The sequence below is a fragment of the Enhydra lutris genome, unplaced genomic scaffold, assembly GCF_002288905.1.
Source record: "Enhydra lutris kenyoni isolate GAN:26980312 unplaced genomic scaffold, ASM228890v2 scaffoldscaffold18, whole genome shotgun sequence".
Classification (NCBI taxonomy): domain Eukaryota; kingdom Metazoa; phylum Chordata; class Mammalia; order Carnivora; family Mustelidae; genus Enhydra; species Enhydra lutris.
This window is the reverse complement of record NW_019154102.1, coordinates 2,806,469-2,831,892: the sequence shown is the minus strand read 5'-3', so window position 1 is coordinate 2,831,892 and position 25,424 is coordinate 2,806,469. Positions and strand designations below refer to the sequence as shown.

Below are 25,424 nucleotides of genomic sequence, written 5' to 3'. Positions count from 1 at the left end.
TTTACATTTTATATTCTTAGCTTCATTGACATAATTGGCAATTATCACACAACCAGCGGGTAAGTCAGCTTAGGAATTTTTCTTGTTTCAATTAATTTCCTTATAAGACAGAAAAACAGAGTAACTTACCCAGATGATGACACTTGGCTTCAGTGACTGAGATATGGAGCCAAAACTTCACACAAGACCAGTGAATACCATTCATATCTCTTATATGAATGCGGTCTTTTTGATTGTGCAATGCACAATCTGTGTATTATTTGTGGTATTCCTGAATAAATGTCTAAGATATGGACAGGGTAGGTCAGCCATGAATCCACTTATATGCTAAAGAATTACTTCAGTTATTAAAGAAGAACCCACTTGTTTTTAAAAGAATGAATACATTTTTTCATGTAGCATACTTTCTTCATAAATGTCAAAATATGAAAATGCCAAATATCAAAATGAGAAATATGTATGATGCATTTTTAAATATATTGTTCTTCCCAGGATCACAGAATGTAGAATTTGTATTACAGAAAATATAGACTATAGAAAAATATGGAATATTTATTAGAAAAAGATTATTATTAAGAGAAAAGTTTAGGGTCAGTAGGGAAAAGGAAAATTTCCTTACTTTCTTATTGAAGTGCATAATTACTGTTGAAATTATCTTGGAGAGTAGTAATTCCCGACCTTATAGGAATCGTGATAGCTTTTTGCTATTCCATCTTCTAGATAGTTATATTTTGATTAAAGTTTCTTGTTGAATAAGCACACGCCACTTTTTATTTTAAAATGGTATCTTGGCTGAACCAGCGCTGAATATCATAGAGGCCAGCTTAGTGGAGAGAATTCCACTGCTTGCACATCTCCTAAGTCAACTGCAGAATCTCAGTGATTCAGCCTCCTTTGCTCCTGGGGAAAGTTTGGGAGACATTAATTGTTAATACCTAGTGAGACCTTGGAGACCCTGAGAGTCTAGCAGTATCTGTGATTTGTATAGGGTGCAAGAATCTCTGTGCAAGAGCCCAAACTGAGTTCATGGTTGGTGTTTAATAGAGTGGTAGGTGTGCAGTGACCCTGTATAGTGTCACTCTGGGAAATTCCACGGGACAAAAAAACAAAACAAAACAGGGGCGCCTGGGTGGCTCAGTGGATTGAGGCCTCTGCCTTCGGCTCAGGTCATGATCTTAGTAGGGTCTTGGGATTGAGCCCCGCGTCAGGCTCTCCGCTCAGTGGGGAGCCTGCTTCCCTTCCTCTCTCTCTCTGCCTGCCTCTCTGCCTACTTGTGATCTCTGTCAAATAAATAAAATCTTTAAAAAAAAAAAAGGTGCTCATAATTTTGACTTTTCCCATCTTTTTCAGTTTGCATGAAATTTAAATAGTCAACAAACTGTCTTTAAAAAAAAAAAACCTCAAAAAATTACCTTAATTCTTAAGAGTCTAGGATTCTGATGGAATGTGTGACTTGCAATATGAGAGAAGCCTCCTGTTGTTCTATCTTGGATGTTGCTATGAGCTGCTTTGAAAAGGCTTTTGTTGTTTGGGAATTACTTAAACTCTTCTTGGGTTTCTCCGTTCTGGTCTGATGCAAACTGCAGGCCCAGTATGGAAGCCATTTCAGTGATAGTTCATGTTTCTTGCTCTGTTTCTTTTATTAAGGACTTACCTGCTTTCTTTCTCAAAGACATAGGTTAAAAAAAAAAAACAAAAAAAAAACCAAAAAAAAAAATGTCATTTTCTTTCTCTTTAGCCAGCTGTAGTGCATTTGTCAATTCTACCAAGTCTGTGTCTTCCATAAAGAGGCTCAAATTATGATATATACTCTTTATTTTCATTTTCTTTCCCTAGTATTTGTTCATCCTTAGATGAATAGTAGCATTGAGGGCTGTCTCTTACTTCTCAGAGTCACTTATTGTTACTACTTTTCCGTTTAGCGTTCATTACGTATTATGGGGAGGAACTCTTACTACGTATTACTTACTTATTCCATTCATCTCTCCTAGTTATAATGCCCACCTTTCCTGGGTTGTTAATGTTCCTATTGTGAAACAATTAGTGCTCAATTTCACAAAATAATTCTTTGTGATCTTGCAAAGAATTTATAGAAACTTAAACTGCAATAAATTGTTGATTTTGTGTACATGTGAGTTTATTAAGATTTATTATTTTTTTACGTTTCACCGCTTTAGAAGTTTTACTGTGGTTGAAAACTTTTTTTTCTCTTTTTGTCATAGAAATTAACCTTCTCATTGGTTTTGCTTTCTATGAATTTTACTCAAAAGAATGCCTCTATAGGTAGAAATTGTTCAGAAAATTTAAATTTAACAATAGCCTGTTCTCAAGGTTATAGAAAGAATAAAAGCTCCTCTTATAATTGTTTTATTTTAACTCCATCTGACTACCTGGCAAACTTTAATGGGAAAAAAAGTGTTATATTCCTATTATACTTAATAAAATTATAATGGCCTGGATGTTTCATGTTGGCTACACAGCAATATTTGAAGAATTATGGGCTTTCAGAAAGAAACCTTTTTTTCACATACTTATGACTTAGAAAGTAATCTATTTAGAAGTTATTCTTGTTCATAGAGCAAGGATGGAGAGCAACCCGTAATACATGCCGATTGTTTTTATTTTTCAGGAAGGTTCAGTCCACTTGGGGGAACATATTAACTTTTGTAGAAACAAATGAGGCTGCAGTGGGCACATTTAGGGAAGAGATGGTTGGCAATAAGTCAAGGAGGGGAGAGCGACCTTTATGTAAATAGATATTAAATAAAAGCTAAAAATATTTCTTGTTATAACCTCACAGGTAGTTCAGACATTAGAAATGAGAGCCCATGTATAATTTAACAGACATTTATTGCAGCGTAAAGTATGTTGACACAGATAAACTTGCATCTGATGGAGCTAGCTCTGTTAATGAATTTGCAGTATTATAGATTTTCTGCACGACTTAAATGTGGAGATTGCTGAAAACCACTTTAAGTTTGAGTCATCCATACATTCAGTGATGTGATGTGATGGATGTTGAGGTTAATTTGCAATAAATCCATTAGTAGTCATGGCACTGAGGTGTCAGTGATTGTCATATAGAACCATGCCTTTCTATGTTCCTAAAACACTTGGTATGGTGACTGATATATACTGTTGCTGCACATTGAATTCACTTATATAATACAGTAAAACATGTTTCTATGAAAATAAAATAAGAAAGCTAGATGGCAGTTCATTTTGTTTAGACTTACTCCTTTATTTAACAGTTAAAGTGAATTTTTTTGCATCATGCTATAAATCTTACCATGCTAGGTATTTTATGATGATGAACTAATATTCTTTTTCTCATGAAAGCAACCATGTGATGCAATTTAACATCCTTCTTGTTGTCAACTACTAGTGGATGTAAATAATAATATATTGGGTTTATGTGGAAAAATTGCTAATCCAAGGAATGAAATACTGAAAAGTTTAATAAGAACTGGGATGGAAGAAAGGCATTTCTTCAAAATATTTGGTATTCACACAATTTTGAAATGACTCAAAGTTTTCCAAACTTATATTAAAATAAGACAAAAATGTTGCAGTGTTTGTTATTTTATATATTTTTTGTTATTTTGTATTTTTAACCTATGCATACACACACACACACACACACACACACACACACACTTCCACCGCACGCACCAACTCTTCTCTGTAAAATTTACTGGGCACTTCCCATATTCCAGGAATTAGACTAAAGTGTTACTTACTGTATGATATCTCATTTAATTTTGGCAAAAACTCTGTGAGGTGGTAGTGTTCATATCCTCATTTTTTTCAGATGGGATGTCCAAGACTTAGAATAAATAGGTTGGTCAAAGTCATTGTTGCTTGTAAATGATTCAGTTGGAATTTGAACCCAGGTCTGCTCAGAGCCTACATTCTTAATTTTTTTTTAGCTATCTGCTATATAGTAAGTACATCATGTCCTTCAGAAAAATACATGCTAAATGAAGTAGATTTAAAACTTCAGTCGTTTGACCCACTGTATTTTATTGTGGGGGTACTGTCATATAAGGTTACTAGAATAGAATACACTGTAATTTTCTGTCTTGATAGAAAGGGGATTTAAGAACATAGGGAATTTTGTAGAGTTTGATATGATTTTTTTTTCTTATAGAGGTAGGGAGATGCTTATAGAGGTAGGGAGAGAGGGGCAGGGGAGGAACTGGACATCTAATTTTCTTACTTATTATGAAATTATGCTGATGAGAACAGTATAATCTACTGTTGTGCATGTAGAAGAAGAGGCAAGAGAAATTGCTTTCCAGATATATCTGGAGAAAAAGGATGCTACAAGTAATTGCATTGCTTGGCATGAGGTAGTACAATTGTTTTTGCTTTGTTTTGGTAAAACTTACAGAACTGGAAGGTTATTTTAAGGAAGACAGAGTAGCTAATAGTATGCTAGTTGCCAAGTCTTCGCACTTACTGAAATATGAGATGAAATCAAATCTTGAGTAACGATGTCTGTATTGTAACATTTACCTTACTGAAAATAAAAACTTTTAAATTATTATCCTCACATTCTGCAACTGAGCAGCTAGAAACTTTCATAGTTCCATAAGTTTTGGGAAGTATACCCTAAACTAAATGTGAATCTACATATATTAAATGTTATGTCATTTCACATTTACATGTTATTTTTCTTTTTTTAAAAGCATTGTGAGGTGAAAGGACAGTATATGATCATGAGGTGCAAATGTCACTTTATGGATATGAGACATTAGAATATGATAACAGTTGGCCTTGATAAATTCAGACTGACACATCCAATTAACTTTTTCTTAACTGTCTTGGTATGATAACAGAAACATTTCTGTAATATAAAAAAAAAAGTTCGGGAGTAGGAGTCTGGATACTAGGTTTCCCACCAGCTTGGCCACTTAACTAAGGTTGCAACTTTAGATAACAAATCGATCTTTAAATTTCCTTAAATGTAACGTGGGACTATTGCTTCCCCTACTTTCCATACAGAAGTAGAAAAGAAATGAAAAATTGTTTGGAAAGTGATATTTTTAATATCAAGAACCACTATGTAACGTAAGATATTTTGCTTTACACCACTACCTTCTTCTGGTGATTCTGGAAAACATCTGCATTCTTCCAGATGTTTTACATTATTATGCAGCATCTCAAGTTTTGAATATTTGTCTTAATTCATAGGAACTACATAGGCACTAGAGAACAAAGTTAATTAAATGGTGCAAAATAAAAGTAATCAAGTATCTACACTCAGAGGTCACCACCACAGTCTCCTGTTAAAGAAAATCTCACTTTTGGGATGCCTGGGTGGCTCAGTTGGTTAAGCAGCTGCCTTCGGCTCAGGTCATGATCCCAGCGTCCTGGGATCGAGTCCCGCATCGGGCTCCTTGCTCATCGGGGAGCCTGCTTCTCCCTCTGCCTCTGCCTGCCATTCTGTCTGCCTGTGCTTGCTCTCTCTCCCTCTCTCTCTGACAAAATAATTAAATAAAATCTTTAAAAAAAAAAAAAAAAAAAGAAAATCTCACTTTTATATGTTCTCGTCCGATTTTTATCAATGTAGGTTTTAGTGAAACATTTAATAGTTAATCATCTGGGAAAAATGACCAAGCTGAAAAATATTTATCACATGGTTCTTGCTCATTAATATGCTGAGTAACAAGCTTCTGATGATGTAGAATATAATGGTCCTGGAGGGTCCTGTATTTCTGATACACAAATCTCTATATTCTGAATGTTCTTTACTTGCATATTGACTGATGCCTTTGAAGTACAACTTAAGTATTTTCACATGAGAGAGATAAACTCCTTTATGCATCAGTATCCAAAAAAAATTAATAGAGAATCCAAAGACTCTCTACTGTTGCATTCTAACAAGATTCTGTTTTATCACTTTTACATTAATATTATCCTGACGTGTTTCTGCTGTCCTGGTACCAAGGTATTCTGAACCAGTCAGGCAGGAGGCATATTGCAGAGGTCTTGGGAGTTTCTGAAAGGCCTGTGGAAATGTTTCAGACAGAAAGCAAAGGGCAGTTGGCTCCAAAATACAAAAAGAGAAAACAAAGTACTATCAGCTATTTAATTAAATATACTAAAACATGACATCAAGTCAACTTCATTCAATTGGTAAACTTGGTAATGGTAGAAATATAATGTGTAGAAATCTTTAAACATCCCTGCCATACACACACCTTTAACATATAAGCCTTACTCTTGGTAGAGCTATTTTTTCTATAAACACAAGATGCTTTGTGGCCTAAATTTTAATATTTACTCTTACCACTTTCCTTACCATGTTTGGCACATAGATAGAACACAATAAATATGTATTGGCATCCTTTGTTATTGAAAGGCTAAATTACCCTTTATAAATTATATCCTAACAACATCCACTCCTGGGATAACTTTGCAAATATACTGTGGTCCCTTTTAGTGTGGAAAAAGGTCTTTTCTCCTCTCTCTCCCTATATATACATATATATCTTCACTTGTCTCTTCCAATATTCTGACTTAAAAATTCCATTTTATTGCATTCAGTGAGATAGATTTTGTTGTGGTGCAATGAGATAGGACTTAAGTGCATTGGATGCTTAGTAAACTTGTTTGAAAGAAAATTCTTTTTAAAGTAAGATGGATAATTTGCTGACATAAACATCATAAAGTAAAATTTTGAACACTCACCAAATGAGTCTGGTATTCTTAGTACTGTAAGACTAGCATTCAGTTTCGAAGAAAAACATGGGTCTTTTTGTGATCCTAGATAGCTTGACAGCTAATAGATATTTCTTGTTAAATAAGATCTCACTTTGGTTGATGAGATCTATTATCTGTATTTTCCTGACATAACTCCTAGGACTTATGACTCTTTATCCATTAGTTATCATCTGTCATATGTGAATAGACCCTTTCCCCATTAAAGTTGGTTGGTAGTGTAGTTGTGATTTGCTTCACTGTGGTGTATGACCCTGTCACATGCATGTGCAACTCTTGTTTCAAAAACAAGTTGATATATGTTTCTGCTCCTTTTGGAAGCAGCTAAAGTCAGTGTTTCCTACCAAACTATTTCTAAAAAACTGGCGGGGAGAAATAAAACCCCATTTGATTCCATGCGTGTCCATCTCAATGGAAAAAGTAGTAATCCCCCATTTGTTCTGAAACACCTGCTGGTAGGTTTAATGAGTATATTAAAAGCTGTGCTGCTTTGATATTTCTTGTAAAAATCCTCTGTTCTCTTTCTTGAGCTTGTTTGGTTGAAACTGTGATTTGTTCTCTGTTTTTGCCATAGTTTCATGTTTGTTTTTCATTTTTGCCATAGTATAAATTTAATCATTTGTTGATATGTCAACATAACAAATACAGGGACGTTGTGTACCTGATGTATTTAGACTAATTGGTTTTGGTTATTTTGTTTTCCAGCTGGGACAACGTATATCTTTAGCAAAGGTGGTGGACAAATCACATATAAGTGGCCTCCTAATGACCGTCCAAGTACACGAGCAGACAGACTGGCCATAGGTTTTAGCACTGTTCAAAAAGAAGCTGTATTGGTGCGAGTGGACAGTTCTTCTGGCCTGGGTGACTACCTAGAGCTACATATAGTAAGTACTTTAAAATAAGATTCAGCTTTTATTTTTTACTGTTAGTTTTATTATTATTATTAATATAAATACCTTATAATTCTGCCTTTTGGAAGTTTCTCCTCCCCAGCAACCAGCACTTCGGTACAGAAAATAGAAATACACTTAAGAAGTAATAAGACCTTAGTCCAACTGCTTCTGCTAAAAATGTTCTTTACATTAGAAAATATATTTTTTGTTGTTAAGTGTGAATTCCTCTCAACTCTCTATTCACAAAGATTGACTTTGGTATGTTTTCAGTGACTTTAGGCAAATGCCAAATTAAAAAGCTGAGTTATTGTCTAGTTGATACTGTTCCAACTGATTGAAATCATGAGGTTGTAATACCGGTAACATCAAAAGATCCAAACCCTGCGTCCTTATTCCTTTCCTCACTTGAGAAAATAATTGTCTAAAGTTAACATGCAATGGATGGGAGAAAAGGGAACTTCAAGGGTAATTAGGGGTAGAAAAGAAAATGGTGAAAAGATTCTATCAATGCCATCTTATACTCATTTTGATATATAAGTATGATGAAAATAAAATGGAGTCTTAGCATTTATATCCTGGATGATTCCTTTTTCCCCAAGCTCTAAGCTTATTATAAGAATTTAGTCAGCATATCATAGATGGCAAATTAAAAAAAAAAAGACTTTTTTTTTTAAACCTTTTAAAGTTGCCATAACTGACTATAGCTTGGAGACTCTGCCTTATATTTCTGCATTCAAAGAGTTACTAATCTGTATAGTTATAATTCTTCATTTTGTTTTATAGCAATATTTATGCAGAATTACATGCAGCCTCGCCTTGTTAAGCAATATTAATATTTTCCTGATATATAAAAGTAACCATAGGAGAATGTCACATATTAAAAACTCTAATGGGTTCTTGTCATCATAGTTCTTAATTGAATACCTGTAATTTCTGGAAGGTTTCAAAAATATTTAAGTCTCTCCATTTCCCTTTTTATCCTTGAGATATAGTTTATCTTTTATCTCATGATTATGTAAATTTGTTTTGTTTTGCTTTTGTCTATCCCTATAAGTTCTCCCTTTTCCAGCACCATGCTTCAGAAGACAATTTGATTTGGTCAGCATGTTCTTTTCTCTTAGAAACTGGCCTTCAGGCATTCATCCAAAATGGTTAGGAAAACTATCAAACACCACAATACATGATCACGGACTTCTAATGTGTTTTAATTCTCAAAACTTTATTCATTTATTTTCTTAATCTTAGCTTTCTATTAGACTTCTAAGATTTCCATTAGCTGAGTAAGGGTTTACACTGACCACAAGAGCAGAATTCATTGCTAACCCTAGAAGAAAAGGAAGAAAAAACAAAAAACAAAAAAACAAAAACCACCTCAGCACAACCATTATTGAACCATCCTAAATTTTCAATTCAAAATGCAATTGTCAAGTGGGAACCCTGGGAAAGTAATTTCAACTACCTTTCAGCAAATACCTAACAATCAAAATTGAAAGCATCTGGATTTTTATGGCATCATAAATAAATGATCAGTTGAGATAAGCTTAACTAGTGCAGCAAGGAATCTTGCTGTTTAGAGTAATTTCAACTTTCTAAATGTATTTACTCCATTCTGATTTAAGAGCCTTGCTACTTCAAAAAAATGAATAAAGAAAACAAGAGCTTTTCCTCCTGAAAGAAATTACTTATTGATCCATTACCAATTACATATTTACCCTGAGAAAAGGTTCTACACTGATCACTCTCAAATCATAAGGGGCTAGGTTATTGAATTACTCAAACCAGTGTTGTTTATTTTATGATCAGAGGGTTTTAGTCTACAAGAATGGGTATTTTTTTTTCCAATTTTGATCAAATATGGGCTTTTAAGAGTCTCTCCATATGTAATGGATTGAGTTTCTAGGTGTCCTTAACAGCCCAGTCCATTCCATAGCTCCTTTACTTGCCATGAATTTCTGACAACTGTCCTGTAAGGGCATCCTTCTTTATGAATCTTCTTGGTTTGACCACCTACTCACTTTAGATTCAGTATTTGTCTCAATATATTCTCCCTCTTGGATTTGCTCTCTTCAGACTTTTGCTTGATCTGAGACCAGTACTTCATTGGGAAATGGAAAATGTATATTGGTTCCCTGGGCTTACTAAACCTTACCCTTGTTGGTCATCCTAACGCCTCCTGTCTCCATTACTACTATCTGTCTTGATTCAAATATGGAATATGAAAACATATCTCCTTCCCTTTTCTCTCATTGCTTATAAGTGGTGGTCAGCCATAAATGACTCAACAAGTTGCTTATATGGAGACAAGTCACTTATTTTCATGTTTCAACATACAAACAAAATTAAGACAAGGCCAGCATTGTTTTGTTTTGTATTTTATATTATTGAAACTTACCTCTAACTCTTATAATGTTGGGTACTGGGAAGAGAAAGAGAAAGAAGAGTTAGAAATTTAAAAAGGCAAGGTGAGGGGAGGCAGAGAGGGAGTGGGAGAGATAAGGGGGCTGGGAGGATAAAAGAAGGGAAGGAGGAAGAAAAGAGAAGGAGAATGAAGTGTCTTGGGACCGAAGTTGTTAACAGCAGGTGAAAGAAGTATTCTAAATAATAATACTTAGATCTGAAAATATTCAGACCCTATTTTATGAAATTATTTAGGTACCTTGCAGTCGATCCCAATTCCCCTAGTCATTTATTCTGCTTCTTTCAAGAATGGAAATTAGAAAGGAAAACAAGATTTATAGTTTGTTTGTTAGTGTTGTTTGATTTTGGTTTATGAATGTACCTGATTTAAAAATTAGCCTGATTAATACCATGCATGATATGATTTATCTGTAAAGTTAGTTATTATTATCCATTGAACTGCTAGGAAAACTTCTGTAAACCCTCAAGGTCAGCCAAATTTAAACTCTGTACTAATCTTTAAGAATTGTATTTTTACCCTTAATTAGTAAATTAACGAATAAATTGGTAGTACTCCTTGAAAGGTGCTCTGGTCTTGCTGAAATCTGCAATGCCATTCCAGTGAGTTAAGTTTTAAAATATGACTGGCACATAATTTTGATGAAGATGTGAATATTTGACATCATCCCTTTTTATCAGAATGATTGTTTGATTTTTACTTGAAAATACAATCATATCTAAATTTTGATTAATTGTACCTTTAAAACTATAGGATCTTGGAATAAAATGGTTTTTGATTCAGGTGGCCTAGTTTTTATAGATTTTTTAAATTATATTAATATTAATGCTACTACTGTTAACCTCAAAGTCATATTATGTTGTTATTGAAATTTATAAGGTTTTAGGAGGGATGAAGGCAAGATGAACACATGAAATGGGGAGCAAAGACTTGATTGTAACAGAAAAAAAATGTAGCACTTGATACGCAGTTAACAGTATATTATTGAAAAGTTACATAATTTTGTTGATGTTGTTTTCTGAATCTTCAAGTAATTGACTATGGTAGCTGATGGTTTAAAGGAATTGTGTGGTGGGAATTTTTGCTATATGAATGATTATCTCACCTTAGTAATTATCTCTTTTGTTGTAACTCAACTTTATCATGAACCGTTCTCTAGTCATTTCATATCTGCACATTATTTCCAATTGAGATTAACTATCTAATGGCAGAGAACATAATTTGATAATAATGATGATTAATAAGAAACATAATATAGAAGTGTGGCTTTTCAACTTTCATTTCTGTACATGCTTGAAGCCTATCCAGAAAGGTTTTCTGAGCAACTAGCATGGCCTAGGCCTATGTTAGGCTCTATGGATACAAAAATAAATGAGCTCACAACTTAATAATTACTTCAATAAATATTTGTTGGATGAATAAAGGAATGATCCTGGTCATGAGGTAGCTTAGATTATTTATAGTAGACAAATTTTGTTCCAGAATGACTATCTGAGTTCATCTCCATTTTTTCCTCTTGCAATTTTAACTGTCTTATCTGTGTATTTTTAAGAATATAAATAGATGATAGGTTTTTAAGATAAAGAATATAAAGAAGTGACTTCTAAGCTGTAGGGTCTTATACACATTTAAAGTAGTAATGTTGAAGAGTATTTAATCAATATTGAGTAAAAACATTCTTAGAAGCAATAAGCAAAAAAATCTATTTTAAAAATCAATTTATAAGATATATCTAGCAATGTTAACCAGTGTTACTACTCTAGAGAAAGCATCTCGGATATATCAGTCTGGCAACATTAATTAGAGATTATTTAACCCCTCTTTGACTTACAGAAGAAAGCCAGTGCAAATGTGCTCACTCATTGCCATGAATATTAACGTGTGCAGTGGTTCTGACCAGAGGAAATGTGTGGAGGATGGTGGAGAGGATGAGTAAAGAGTGTTCTTTGAAATTCTTTCATCTTGGGAGCATGAAAGAGCATTACAAATTTGATTAGTGAATTGTTGTACATATTTGCCTTGAGTGTTTCTTCTTTGTACTTTCCTGGGTCGGAAGCCTTATTTTTGAAACCAAGCTCTTAATTGATTTTGATTTAGAAATACACCTTTTGATCAGTGGTTTCAGTATAGACTAGGAGCATAATACATTAGAGTAAATATTACTTGTCCTAAAATAACTTATCGATATCAGTGACAAGTCAACACTTTCTCATCTTTCCCTGCATCTCTACATTTTATATTACTTTAATAAATTTTGTCTAATAAGTACATATTATTTAATATATTTTATACTTTACTGCATTATTGAAACTAAATTTAAAAGCATCTTTTTAAAGTCAATAATTATACATGAGTGCTTACCTCTATCAATAAGATAAAATCTAATTATTCCTTCACAGGAGTTTCTTGAATTTAAATTATGTTCCATCTGAAATTTTCTTCCTAACCAACAGAGTCACATATTTTGAGAGTTTCACTTTACCATATAACATTTAAATTTAACCCTGTTAATCATATCAGTAGATGTTTCATTTGGTTTTGTTTTCCTGGTTCTTACATGAATTAGAGAACACATGACCTTTCTGGCTAGGATTTTGGAAGAAAGACTAAAATGATGTCATTTTACTCTGTGTTGTAAAATTCGTGTTCAAGCTTCTAAGGTGTGAAGGATGCAGGTTGTCTTTGGGGAAAATGGGGAAGTGATGTTCATAATTCTGTTAGGTTAAGTGCCCGTCCAGATATCTTAAAACAGTCTCTATTTTGGGCACAGGTGCGGTCAAGTACATCATACAGACTACTTCTCTCATCCTTTCCCCTTGGAAGTTAATTCAGTTTCTAATTTTCTGATTTATGGTTGTTACCTTTGGTCCATCAGTATCTCTCTGAATTTGATTTTTATATTTCTAGAATTAATTTCCTTCTTCAAAATTCCATTGCAGTGAGATTTAGTAAGGAGAACCAGAGCAACTATCTCCGCATATACCTCCTCAGTCCGTGCTCTTATCAGTCAGACTTATCTTCCTGAATTATCTCCTGAATACTTTCTGGGCCATTTTATATACTTACATCAGGTTAATTGGCTAAAATGTTTCTTTGATGCACTGATTTCTCTACTAAACACATCAACATCTCCCAACTATAGATAGGTAAAATCACAATCTATGACTAGTATTTAATGTCCTCCACATTCTGATCTTAATTTTCATTTTCAGGTCCATTTGCCAATAGTTCTACACTTATTCTATGCCAGTAAAATTTATTAATCCATTTTTTTAATTTTTAAAAAATTTTAAATTTTCCTTATTTATTTGTTTTAGAGAGAGAGAGTGTGTGTATGAGGGGAAAGAGAGGGAGAGAGAGAATCTTAAGCAGGCTCCATACCCAGTGCAGAGCCTGACACAGGGCTCAATTCCAGGACCCTGAGATCATGACCTGAGCTGAAATCCAGACATTTAACTGACTGAGCTACTCAAGTGCCCCTATTACCCATTTTTTTTAATGACCTTCTTGTCATTTCTCTGTATCTAATTCTGTTCAGATAGTTTCCTCCCATTTCTATCTCACTGTCTGGATTCTGCTCAGTCATCAGCTTCTCTGTTCAAATGTTGGGTGTTTTCAGGGTTGTCCCTGGGATCTTGTAGCCTTGTGAGCTAGCAGAAAGAAGTCTAGGGCTCTAGAATCTCCTTGGAAGAGTTGTTGAAATAATGCCTGGGGCATTACCTGGGTAGAGAAAATCTTATGCAGAGTTTCTGCTCCAATGAACGATGACTATTCTTGACCATTATTTTGTGGTGGACCTCAAGCTATTTTAATGAATAGTTTCAAATCCATTCTCTGTTAGGCCCTGATAAGTTGCTTTAGCAAATCTTTTCTTAAGCCAAGCTGCCAGAGTAAGAGTCCTTTCTAACTACTGATAGTACTTCCATTTCTTCTATAGCTATTTTTCAAAAGCCTACTGTCAAATAACATCTCTTTTGGTTCATTCAGCACATCAATATTGATCACCTTTGATGCAGTTTATACTGTATTAGTTATCTATTTCTGTGGAATAAATTTACCCACAATTTAGTAACTTAAAACAGAAAGCATTTGTAATCTTATACGAGCTTAGGAATCCAGGAGAAGTTGAGATAGTTAAAGAGATTCCCAGGAGAAGACCTGGTGAAGATCTCCCATGCTCAGAACATATTTGATATGTTTATTCTTATGATCCAGACAGAGCCCACATGTCTGAGGAAGAAATGATAAACAGCACTGAAAGCATATGAAAACAGGTTATTAAGGATTCTGGCTTTGCAGAAGTCTAAACAATATAAATTAATGGGAAAAGAGTAATGAAGACATTGCTTGAGGGTTCAGAACTAGTTTTGGGAATGCATACTGAATTAGAAGTCATTCGTACACTGATCGGGAAAACTTCTTTTATTGCGCGCGCACACACACACACACACACACACACACACACAACCACTGAAAGCCATAAGCAAAATGCAGGAGAGTTAATAGTTTAAAAATGCAAACAGCATAGCAAACATGTCTGCCACATATCAGGAAACAAGATGAAAGTGACACTATGGCAATAGAATCCTATTAACGCTGATGTTGGGCCACTGTAGACACAGGCAGCTCATTTCAACAAAGGAAGGAAAAGACCTAGATGAATATACTAGGGGCACTCAAGTTAATAGTAGGCATAAATAATCTACATTTTAAATCAGGAGGAAAGAACTGGAGATAATGTTCACTGAGCTTGAGAAGGCTATTTTGATGAAAACAAATACTTTCAGAGCTGTGAAATCCAATTTGTGTTGTCTTTAGGAGTTTTGGGAGGTAGTATGCTGGACCCCAGGAGTCTTAGGTCAAGACAGAGGTGGGCTGTACCTTTCCAGATACCACGGGGACTAGTTGTTTAACTTTTTGCTGACAAACCAGCCCTGGAAGAACATCCTGCTCTTAACTATGCTTCCGCGAAGACGCTTGAATGGTGGGCTCTTACCATCAAGAAAAATACTTCCTCCTGAAACTTCCTGCCCAATAAAGAGTAGACATACCAGACTGGCAGACCAGAAAAGCTCTTTGGTGAAAGATTAAAATTTAATGGACTCCTAGGCCTTCTTGGTCTATGAAAATAAGTCCATCTTAATATTCTTAAAATTCTACTCTGAATATTAACTAGGTAATGTAGACTGCTCACTTCTAAATATACATCTTCAGTCCTGACTTGCCCTCTGATCACTATACTCAGCATTTCCAGCTGGATGTCTCGTGGACACCTAAACCTTACCACATTAAAAACTGAAGTCGCCATCTCCCAACCATATGCTCATCTAAAAATTACAGATTAAATCTGACATCTCCTCCATGATTACTCTTCCAACCTAATCTGCTTCTCATCAAATTCCAGAAATGTTTCTCATAATATTTTGGAGGTTTCAAACTGATAGACTAAACAGGGAATCCATGCCCAACCCTAACCAGTCTCATTAGCAGGGAAGGAGTTGAGACAATCTAGCAGAGTGGGGAGGGAAGGAGTATAGTCATGGGTAGAGTGCTGGGATCCTTGCCTGAATCTCCTTGCTTTTTTTCTCTTCCCCCGCCCTTTTTAAAATTTTATTTGTTTATTTTAAAGAGAGCATGAATGGGGAGAGAGGCAGAGGGAGTGGGAGAAGCAGACCCCCTACTGGGCAGGGAGCCTGATGACCCTGGGATCATGACCTGAGTGGAAGGCAGACACTTAACCTACCGGGCTACCCAGGCACTCTCTCCCTCCTTTTTATCCACTAGAAAGTGTTGTTTCTGTTTACCAAAATTGTGTATACAGACACTTGGTATTTTATTTCTCCTGGACAAAGCATAGTCAATTGTCTAGGAAAAAAAATTGACAAAATACTTTTTACTATTTTTTTGTAGTCTTGGTACTCTCCCCTGTTTGTGTTGGCAATTTTGTGACCCGTAAAAAATTTTGGATTCAGAGTAAAATGATTACGTTCCAATGGCCCGTTCTTCATTCATGTTGAACAGTGAGATGCTGAGCAGCAGCAAGTATCAAGAGAGCAGGGACTTTGATCTCTTTTGTGCACATTTATATTCCGAGAGCCGAGCTTAAGCCTAGAATTTAGCAAATGAGAAAAAAAAAAGTTGAAATAATCTTTTTGTTCTACAAGTTCTGCCAACTTAAACTGCATAGGTGCGTTCTGAAAATGGTCTAGGGCAATAGGTCAGTGCAGCTGCAGTCAAGGGCATCCTCTCCTTCAGGAGCAATCAGTTTCTATTTCACTTCTTTGGGGTGAGTTACAGATGCAAATGTGAGCTATCTACTAGCACATTTCCAATATATTTGTTGCATCTATGTAGATTGGTATCTTGAGGCAAGTGTCTGGTAAACCACACCTTAACTGCTTCTGTTGGAGAACTACCGGCCTATAGTACAAGTAGCTCAAAAGACAAACTCCTCAGCTGGCCTTGAGTACTTAGACTCTGGGCTCATTTTCTGGCTCCTGACACGGCTACTTCCACTGCAACTCACACATATTCTTTCTTTAATTCACGCCTTTAACAAATCTTTCTATTTTATTTTTCCCCACAAGCGGCTTTCAAGGGACTGGAAATACAGAGTAAAGTGAGTCCTGGCTTTGTCCTTAAGTAGCTTCGAGCTTAATAAATAAATTTTGTTCTCGTGATGCCTTAGCCACAGAGTAGAGACATGGCTGATATTTCAAACCTTCATGCTATAAAGGCGCAATTAAGGTTTTTTAAACTCTGTGAAACACTCTTTAAGGTGCTTTTGAGAAAAGCAATTAATAGTCTCGTAACTAATATAAGTTTACATATGCTATCCAATCCAATATTTAGAAAAACCCTGTGAGGAAAAAAATGGTATCCTCATTAGGTGAACAAGGAATGGAGGCACAGGTCACACATCTGTTGAGTAAAGCCAAATCTGAACTCAGTCTGACTCCTGAGTCCGTGTGCTTAATCTCTGGACCTTCTGTGTGTGGGACAAGGGGCATAGGAGGCAGTCTCTCCTCAGGTTACACCTGATGACTCTGCTGAATCCAGTTTTATAAGGTGAGACAGCCTTAGCTCTTAGCATACCACACATCCACATGAATTACTGAGCATTCCAGAGAGCGGCTACATAAACCATCTTCTAGTTAAATAAATACATAGATAGCTATCCTGTTGACTAATTGCTTTACCCATTTTGTAATTAGCTAGCCAGTGTTTGTAATTAGTCTGACTTGTAAATTGTAGGCATACCTATTTTTAAAGGCAGAGAATTTTCAAAAAAATTTCTGTTTTCAAAAAAGTATCTGTACCGGTAGTGAAATGGCAGTCGGCAAACATAGACTTCCAGAGAGCTTTTGTTCATGCTTGCTTCTTTCTCCCTCGGAAATATACCTACTTCCTCCCACTCCTACCTGCCCGCCTCTCCTTCCTAGTCTGGTGCATATTTTATTTGTCTGGATCATGTATTGCATTTCTTTGTGAAGCTTTCCTTGGTCCCCTAAGGTAAAACTAATCATGTCCTTCTTGGTACTACCATAGCACTTTGTTTTTAATGCTGTTGTATTACTGACCAACTCACAGGTCTTTCTGTCTGTGTCCTCCCAGCTCATTAAATTGTGAACTCTTCAAGGTCACTGACTGTATATTGTATATCTTTATATCTCTGTATTTTCAGACACTAGCACAATGCTTATCAATACATGTTAATAATATTTATTGATGAAGAAATGTGTATGTGTGAGTTAGTAGAGCTCTTCTTTTTGGCTTGTAGCCTCCCTGCCCCCAACCCCCACCACCCTAGGCTGGTAGTTTTCCACTGTAGTGCAGGAACTCACAAGAGGAGCGCTCTCCTTGGAGCATAGTATGAAGTAGACTCCCAAAGGATCATGGTGAAAGCATATGACACTGTCCTGGGACTCCCCATTTACAACCTATGGAGGCTTACACACTCACGGCAGAGGCCTGAGTGCTGGAGCCTATCACAAATGGTCTCATTATCTACATGGTATTCTCTGAGGGAAGGAAGAACGTCTTTTGTCTTAGACTGTTAACCAGCACCACTTTCAGGTTCAAATATTCCAAACAAGTGGTCGCTTCTCTGAGATTTAGTCTAGACATGCCTTTTATCTGCTGTCTTTATTATTTTGGGTATTTATATAAAAGCATCTATAATACATTTCCCTGCATTCTGACTTGATGAGATGAGATGAATCCAACTGGAGAGAAAGGGAGGGGAAAAAAAGAGAAGAAAAAGAGACAGAGAGAAAGCAAGCAAACAAGCCAGGCTTCAGTGGTAATCAACTGTAGTTGATTAAATGGTGTTGAAGGGTCATCAGTCTCTGCTACTCTGGCAATCTGACCATCGTCTTTTTTTTTTTTTTTTTTTTTATCTCCTGCTGTGCTAACCTCTGACATGTTTAAATGATTGAGGTGAAGTTGATTATTTGTTTAAAGAGCTTTTACAAATGATTTTAATTAATATATATTAAAAAATTCTTGAAGGTACTGTTAATTATCTCAAGTAGGGCTAAATCATTCTTCCTCCAAAATCATGCTTACCTTATTCATTTGCTTAGTAAAAACAACTAAACAATACTATTTAGCATGTATTGAGTGCTTACAATGGACCAAACACTGAACACTTTGCATAAAAATTTTTTCATTTAATATTTACACTAACCTATTGAGGTATGAATTATTATCTCAATTTTACAGATGAGCAAACTGCAATTTTTAAATAATTGACCCAAATCACATAGCCAGTTCTGACTTCAAAGCCCCCTTATTCTTTTGTGCAAAGGAAAACTTCAGGCTAGCTCAGGTACTTTTTCAAATGATCATGCAGGCCAATTTACGGATCCTAAGGCAATGAGTCTTCACTATGCATCACATTGTGAGATTCCTTAAGCATGGGCACGAGGTCTAACTTCTGTGTCCTTCGATAAGAATTCAATGAGTAACAGTAGCATGCCATGACAGAACACATGATACATGGTATTAAAACTCTTTTAATGGGTGGAATTAATAGGTGTTATTGCTATTTTTTGAGTCGTGCCTAAATGCTGGGCTAAGCTAATACTGCCATAAGACTATTGGCCTTCTCTGGAGATGAATTTAAAAATAACCTGCAATACTCTGGAAGCCAGCTGCTGTAGCAGCTTCCAGCCTTTCCCCAGGTTTTAAGGCTAATGCCTAAAGCCTAGACAGCTTATCCTAGTTTTTTTGTTTTTTGGTGTTTTTTTTTTTTTTTTTTTTTTTTGAGTAGAATCTCTGTGTATCTCAGCATGTAAATGAAGGGGGAAGATGGGGAATATATCTATTGCTTGTATTTCTTGCTGATTGGACATCTTCCTGACAGAAGTCTTCAAAGGAAAAGTATGCCATCCTGTTCATTATTGTTAATTAGCAGTAAGGGCTAGGCTTTGGAGGCTGCATTTTCCACAGAGTATCTGCAGAGAAATGGGGCTGAAATTTTAGCAGTTATATGTGAAGTGGGGTCAGGGAACCTGCTGTGTAGGTTTCAGAACTGAGTTCATTTGTTCTTTAAAGGACAGGCATTGCAGAGAAATTTCACATTTGGAAATGGGTTGTAAATTCTAGCCCCTGCCCCCCTCCTGATGCCTAATTCCAGACCAGTGGCTAGACAGTCATTTGTATTGCCGAGTCTTGGATAAATGAAGTGGCTGGGGATGTTTTTTGGTATTTCAAACTGAAACGTACATATTGTTCATTATTATGGGAGGACCATAGTATAACCATCGACTTTACAATTAACTAGTTTTCAGTGAACTTTCTCCTCAACAGACTGTATTTCTGTTATTTAACTGTCTTTTTTTTATTTACTGCTTTTTTTTAATTCTTCTGTCTAGACATAAACTGGATTCAATAGATTAGTGATGCATAGAATTGAGTCCACAAGGCCAATAATATTTTATAACAGGTTGTTCAGAGAGAGTTGAATTTTATTTGTTGTCCTATGTCTGTATTTATTTTCCAGAAAACAACCCACATTTTTAATAAATTTTATCTTCTTAGATCATAAAAGTACTTTTTTGAAAAATTTAAATACAATGAAAATAAAAGACAAAAACTGCCTGTAATGTGCCAATCTTTAAAATGTGGTGTCTGAAATTTTAATATTTAATTTTATGCATATCCATATATATTTCTTTCCTTTTATGTATGTTATATATGTAAAGAGTTGTATACATGCTGACACACCTGAACATTCTTTAAAAAGAGAAAATGTTTCTGTATGATACATACTATTTTTCAGCTTGACTATTCTAATTCAGCATATTTTGGACATCTTTCCATTTTAGAGTATATACTCTCATATATACTTCATAATATCCTATTGCATGCATACCCTACAATTTATTGAACAATTTCCTAGTGAGGGATATTTTGTTTAATTGTTTCAGAATTTTTAATATTACAAAAGATAAAAGTTTCCTTATTTTTGTAAGAAAGATTATTTCATATGTGTAATTTTTTTATGAAGATAAATTTCAACAAGCAGAACCACTCTATTTAGTGCAGGATTGTCCTCTAAGAACACCGTACTGTTATATACTCCCACTGAAAAGTGTATAAGTATGTCACAAATGGGGCATTTTAATATAAGTACAAAGCGCCTTTAGTCATTTCTTAAGAAACTGAGCTCCATAGAACAATTTTCCTTTCTGGCCTCTTTGATTTGAATGTGTTTACATTTTAATGATTCCATTGGTTTAGAGGTGATACCAACCCCCCTTTAGCTTTGGTCACAATTTTTCTCATATCCTGACAAATTCACAGAACAACAGTGGGCGAAGGGTGCTGGATAACAACTTCATGAATCATGTAGCTCTTTTTAGGAACATGGTGCTAACACAGTTTCCTAAAGAGCCAGGCAGGTAAGAGGTTAAGGTCCCAGTGGAAGGCAGTACTCCTTTCAGTCCGCCTCTGTGTTCTTCACCTTCCACACATTCTATAATTCTTCATTTTGCCTCTCGTCACTTCTTATTTTGATCATGCAGTCCCCAGGACTTGTGCCACAGCAGTGGAACGTGACAGGCTTTTAAATGTATAAATATTGTTAACATTATTGTGGTTACTCTTAATATAACAGTAACAATAGATATGTTCTGTTATTAAGCATTTAGTAAGGCATAGATGTCTTAGCTCTTGATAGTTCATTTACATGAGAACGTTCTGGAGCTCAGAAAGAGAATTGCATCAACAGACCAGCTCATATGTTGTGTGCCATTTGATAATGGCTAAGATTAAACTGAAAGAAGTAAATGTTCAGAAGGGGAAAAAAAGATGGAGCTATTTAAGTTTTCAAATTCTACACGTGATTATTTACTTGAGTCGTATTGCATCCATTATGAGCTAAATCACAGCTGATAGAAACACATTTAAAATTCGAGAATATTTTAGTTTGCTTGCCAATTTTTTTATTAGTAATACATGAATATAATTTAAACATGCGACATACAACCCAAATGATAGTTTTTCTTTGAACTTTTTAAATTGTTTGCACGGTGTTCTTACCTTGAATTTTACTAGTGAAAAGTAAAATTAAAATGTGTAACTATGGAGTTTAATAGGCGCTGAGAATATTTGATAATGCCATGGCTGTCTATATTATGTTCACTAACATATTTAATAGCCGAACAGATGCATCTTGCTATGGCAACACATGGTACTGAGCAGCAGGGAGTCCCATTTGATAAGTAAGTTTTTATTTTATTTCTTTATCCCAAACCTTCTCTAATAATCCCAGATTTCAGTGTGTTTTAATTTATTAGGCAGCAAGCAGATAAGAGAGATTCTGTTCTCTGCTCTTATTTCCAACAGGTTGTTTTGGCTTCAAGATACAAAGCCCATGAGATTATAAAATAACTGGGCAAGACTGGGTAAGAGACACAACACAGAGAACTGTGTATCAGTGAGTTACATGTATTCAATACAAAATGGATAGAGTACCATCTTCAAGGAAACTCTGCAGTGTGTCATGTGGAAGCATCAGATGAGTAAAGAAAATTCCAGCATCAGCCTCTAATAATAAAGTAAATATTAGTTAGGTAGTAAGCAGGTTATTTGATGGTGATGGTTTGCGTATACATCTTCTAGTTGCTTTACTTAACTAACAATAACTCTCTTATTGTCAGCAGAGATGCCCATGGGAAATCGGGATTGTTTGGTGTTGCAAGATTTGCTCTCTAAGGATCAATTCTTTGGAGCTTTCCATGAGCTATTTTCCAATCCTTTAATTGCCTGTGTCTGGGGAAAAAAAAAAAAAAAAAAAAAGCAAAAACAAAAATGATATACATTCTAAGGCTAAAATAAGATGAATGTCTAGCTAATGTATTTTGAGATCCACAGAAAGATGAGGTATTGATAATGGACAATTTGAAATAGATTTTACCAAAGATCCTGTGCAGCTATATTGAAAACTATAAAATTGTTGAAATTGGATACATTTTATTGAACTTCAAGGATTTTTGGTATGCTTTGTGTGGTGAAGGAATTACACTGTCCTGGAATCTAAAAGGTGAAAAGGCTTGGTTCCGATCTTATGGAATGTCCCAGTGCAATTATCAATTATCTGAAAGAGACAAAGCAGTTGCATTTCTGCATCTTTATCGACCATCTACTTTAGCAGGGTCTGCATAATCATCACCTAGAATCTGTTTAACTGCTCACAGTGTTAGTCTTTTCCTGGCTCCATGGTTATTATGCACAATCTATCTTTGCCTCAACAATCCACACTAATTCAATGAGTTCAGCTAACCCTCTAGGTTTGCACAACTGGGCGAATTAATTTCTTTCCATCGCAGGAGTGGTGAAGTGTTTTTCCCCTACTCAGGGAGTTGGGCTGATTATGCTTTCTGTTACTGTGACTCATTTTTCACATAATTCATGTAAGCCTGCCTGTAAGAAAATACTACTAAATAAGTGGTCACTTCAACTTCTGTTTTCTGGCCAATAGGACTGAAGAGCTGGAATGTCTATAAAGAGGAACAATAGGATGAGAGGTTTGCATACTCTTGATATAGCCTTGTTTTTCCATTTTATGTTAAGGATATAGATATTTCAATAATCATGTATCTTACACTTGATTTAGTTTTTGAAAATAAGGAGCTACTGTAAACCTAAGCTCACAGGGCCTTTTTAGTTCCTAGGCTTATTGACAAACTTTCGGTAAAATTCTCATGTTCTGACTAAGAGTTCTTATTTCCAAACCCAGAGTCTTGTATACCAACCAGAATGTTATTCTCCCTCCCAAAATGGTACATAGAAAGATGATATTTAAAATAGTGAAAACTACTTTGATAACATACAGATGTAGTTAGTCACAAAACAAATTATCATCTTTGAGGAATTCTAAAGTTAGACAGAAAGACAGCTAGATGTAGCTCTTTGTCTTCTGCTATGCCTGATGGAGAGATGGCTCTAAGCCCATCTGAGTATAAGGAGAGCATATCACTCCCATTTAAAATGCAAATGAATCTTTGAAACATGATAACTCTTCACTCAGAGGAATTAAACCTACAAATACTGGAGTTTTGTATACTTGGTGAACATCACAATGAAGCCAACACCCAAATTCATAGGCTTTATTCAGTGGAGAATAAAAAATGTAAAGGCTATTGGTATGTCTCTCCCTAAATCTATTTTAAAATATGGAATAAAATTACATGTTTTTGGAAAGGACATTCTTGTCTACTTTGTTTTGCATATATAAAGCAGAAATCTCTGTGCTTTTAAATTAAGATCAACTAAAATGTCACTAGGTCCAAAAAGTTGAGGTTTTTCAGATCCTTGATAACTTAGAAGATCTGGAAAGGTACTTCACTTAGATGTTCACTTGTTTTCTAACCCCTCGTTAAAGACTAAAGATCTCCTAATTTTTAGAAAGCAAACAGATGATACTCCTATGGTTTGCTGAAGGTTTAGATTCTGTCTTGGACTCCAAAATACACTAATGTCTTTCTATCCAAAATCATGCATGTCGAGGAGACTATAATGGTAGTTGAATATGGAGCATACTGAAAGACTTTGTGATCTGAGGGAAATAAAGAGGATACTGAACCTTAAGGAGAACACAATCAAATCTTTAGAGTACTGTGGTGGGATACTATTCCAATCTAAGGGAATGGGGTACCAGAAGCAGAATGATCTCTCCAGAGGGGGGTTTACAGCTAATAGACATTCAATCCCCAATGCAGGTAGGGAGTTTTTCATTCTTTTGTTGAGAACCTTAACTCACAAAACCTTGTGAGTTTCTTAGGAAGTAAACTTGGATAAGAGATTACACATGCTTCTGTAAAATTGAAAAGTAGTGAAGACAGACATTTAAAGAAGGAATTTTTAAGTGAGGTAATAAAGACAATAATGGAAGCACAGGAACTTAAATTAGTAGCATAAAGAAAAGAATTGTGAATTTTGCTTTGTTGCCTCGGGAGTACCTTTGCAGAGGAGGTAGTGTGGGAATGTGTGGGTAAGGAGTTTGCCAAATACACAAAAGTAAGCAAGGGCAGGGGACACCAATACTATAAGCTAAGGGTAGATATGGGATAGTGTCTTATTAACTGTGTGCCCTTGAATATAGCCCAGAGTAGGCATTAGAAAATGTTTTCTGAAAGAATGCTTAAATGGGAAGCATCTTATCTGGTTTTTCAATAACAATTATTTGGACTGGAAGAAGAAAAGCATCAGGATTTTAACAAGTATTTAAATGGTGTCATACTATGAGGAGACTTAAAGTAGCATCCTGAAGTTTTACTGTTCGCTTGTTTTCAGGATAGCACTCTGGGCTGTGAAGGTTGTAAAGATGACCTTCACCTGGCCATTCTGGTGACAGACATACTACACAAATCTACAGAACGCTGTGTTCTTTACTATCCTGGGACTTGTTTTTTGCGTCCCCTGTTATAATTGGTTCTGTCCTTCTCTTTAGGCATTTCTGAAAGATGATCCACATTGAGAGTTAAGCCCCTATTTATGGGAGGTTTTTATATAATTAGATACTTTGACAAAGAGTTTTAAAATAATTGCAGGGGTGCCTGGGTGGCTCAGTGGGTTAAGTGTCTTCCTTCGGCTTAGGTCATGATCCCAGGGTCCTGAAATCGAGTCCTGTATGAGGCTTCCTGCTCAGCGGGGAGTCTGCTTCTCCCTCTGCCCTTCCCCCTGTTCATGCTCCCTCTCTTCCCCCCCATAAATAAATAAATCTTAAAAAATAATAAAGTAAGGGACTATAGATCCAGCCAGGTAAATGATGGTCCTCTGATTTTAGGGATTTTTCCATGCTTTGTTTTTTCCAGTTACTTGGCTGCTCAATTAATTCTGTGGACACAGGTACACCCATAGCTGTGGTGTTGAATCAT

The 25,424-nt window shown here is 35.5% G+C and overlaps 1 protein-coding gene across 1 annotated transcript in view; it reads left to right on the top strand.

Moving 5' to 3' along the window:
* LOC111148008 (neurexin 1) overlaps nt 1–25,424 on the top strand; it is a 1,160,981-nt gene that overhangs the window by 828,502 nt on the left and 307,055 nt on the right. Inside the window, 1 exon segment of the mRNA XM_022504343.1 lies at nt 7,432–7,613. Coding sequence (XP_022360051.1) covers nt 7,432–7,613 — 182 coding nt within the window.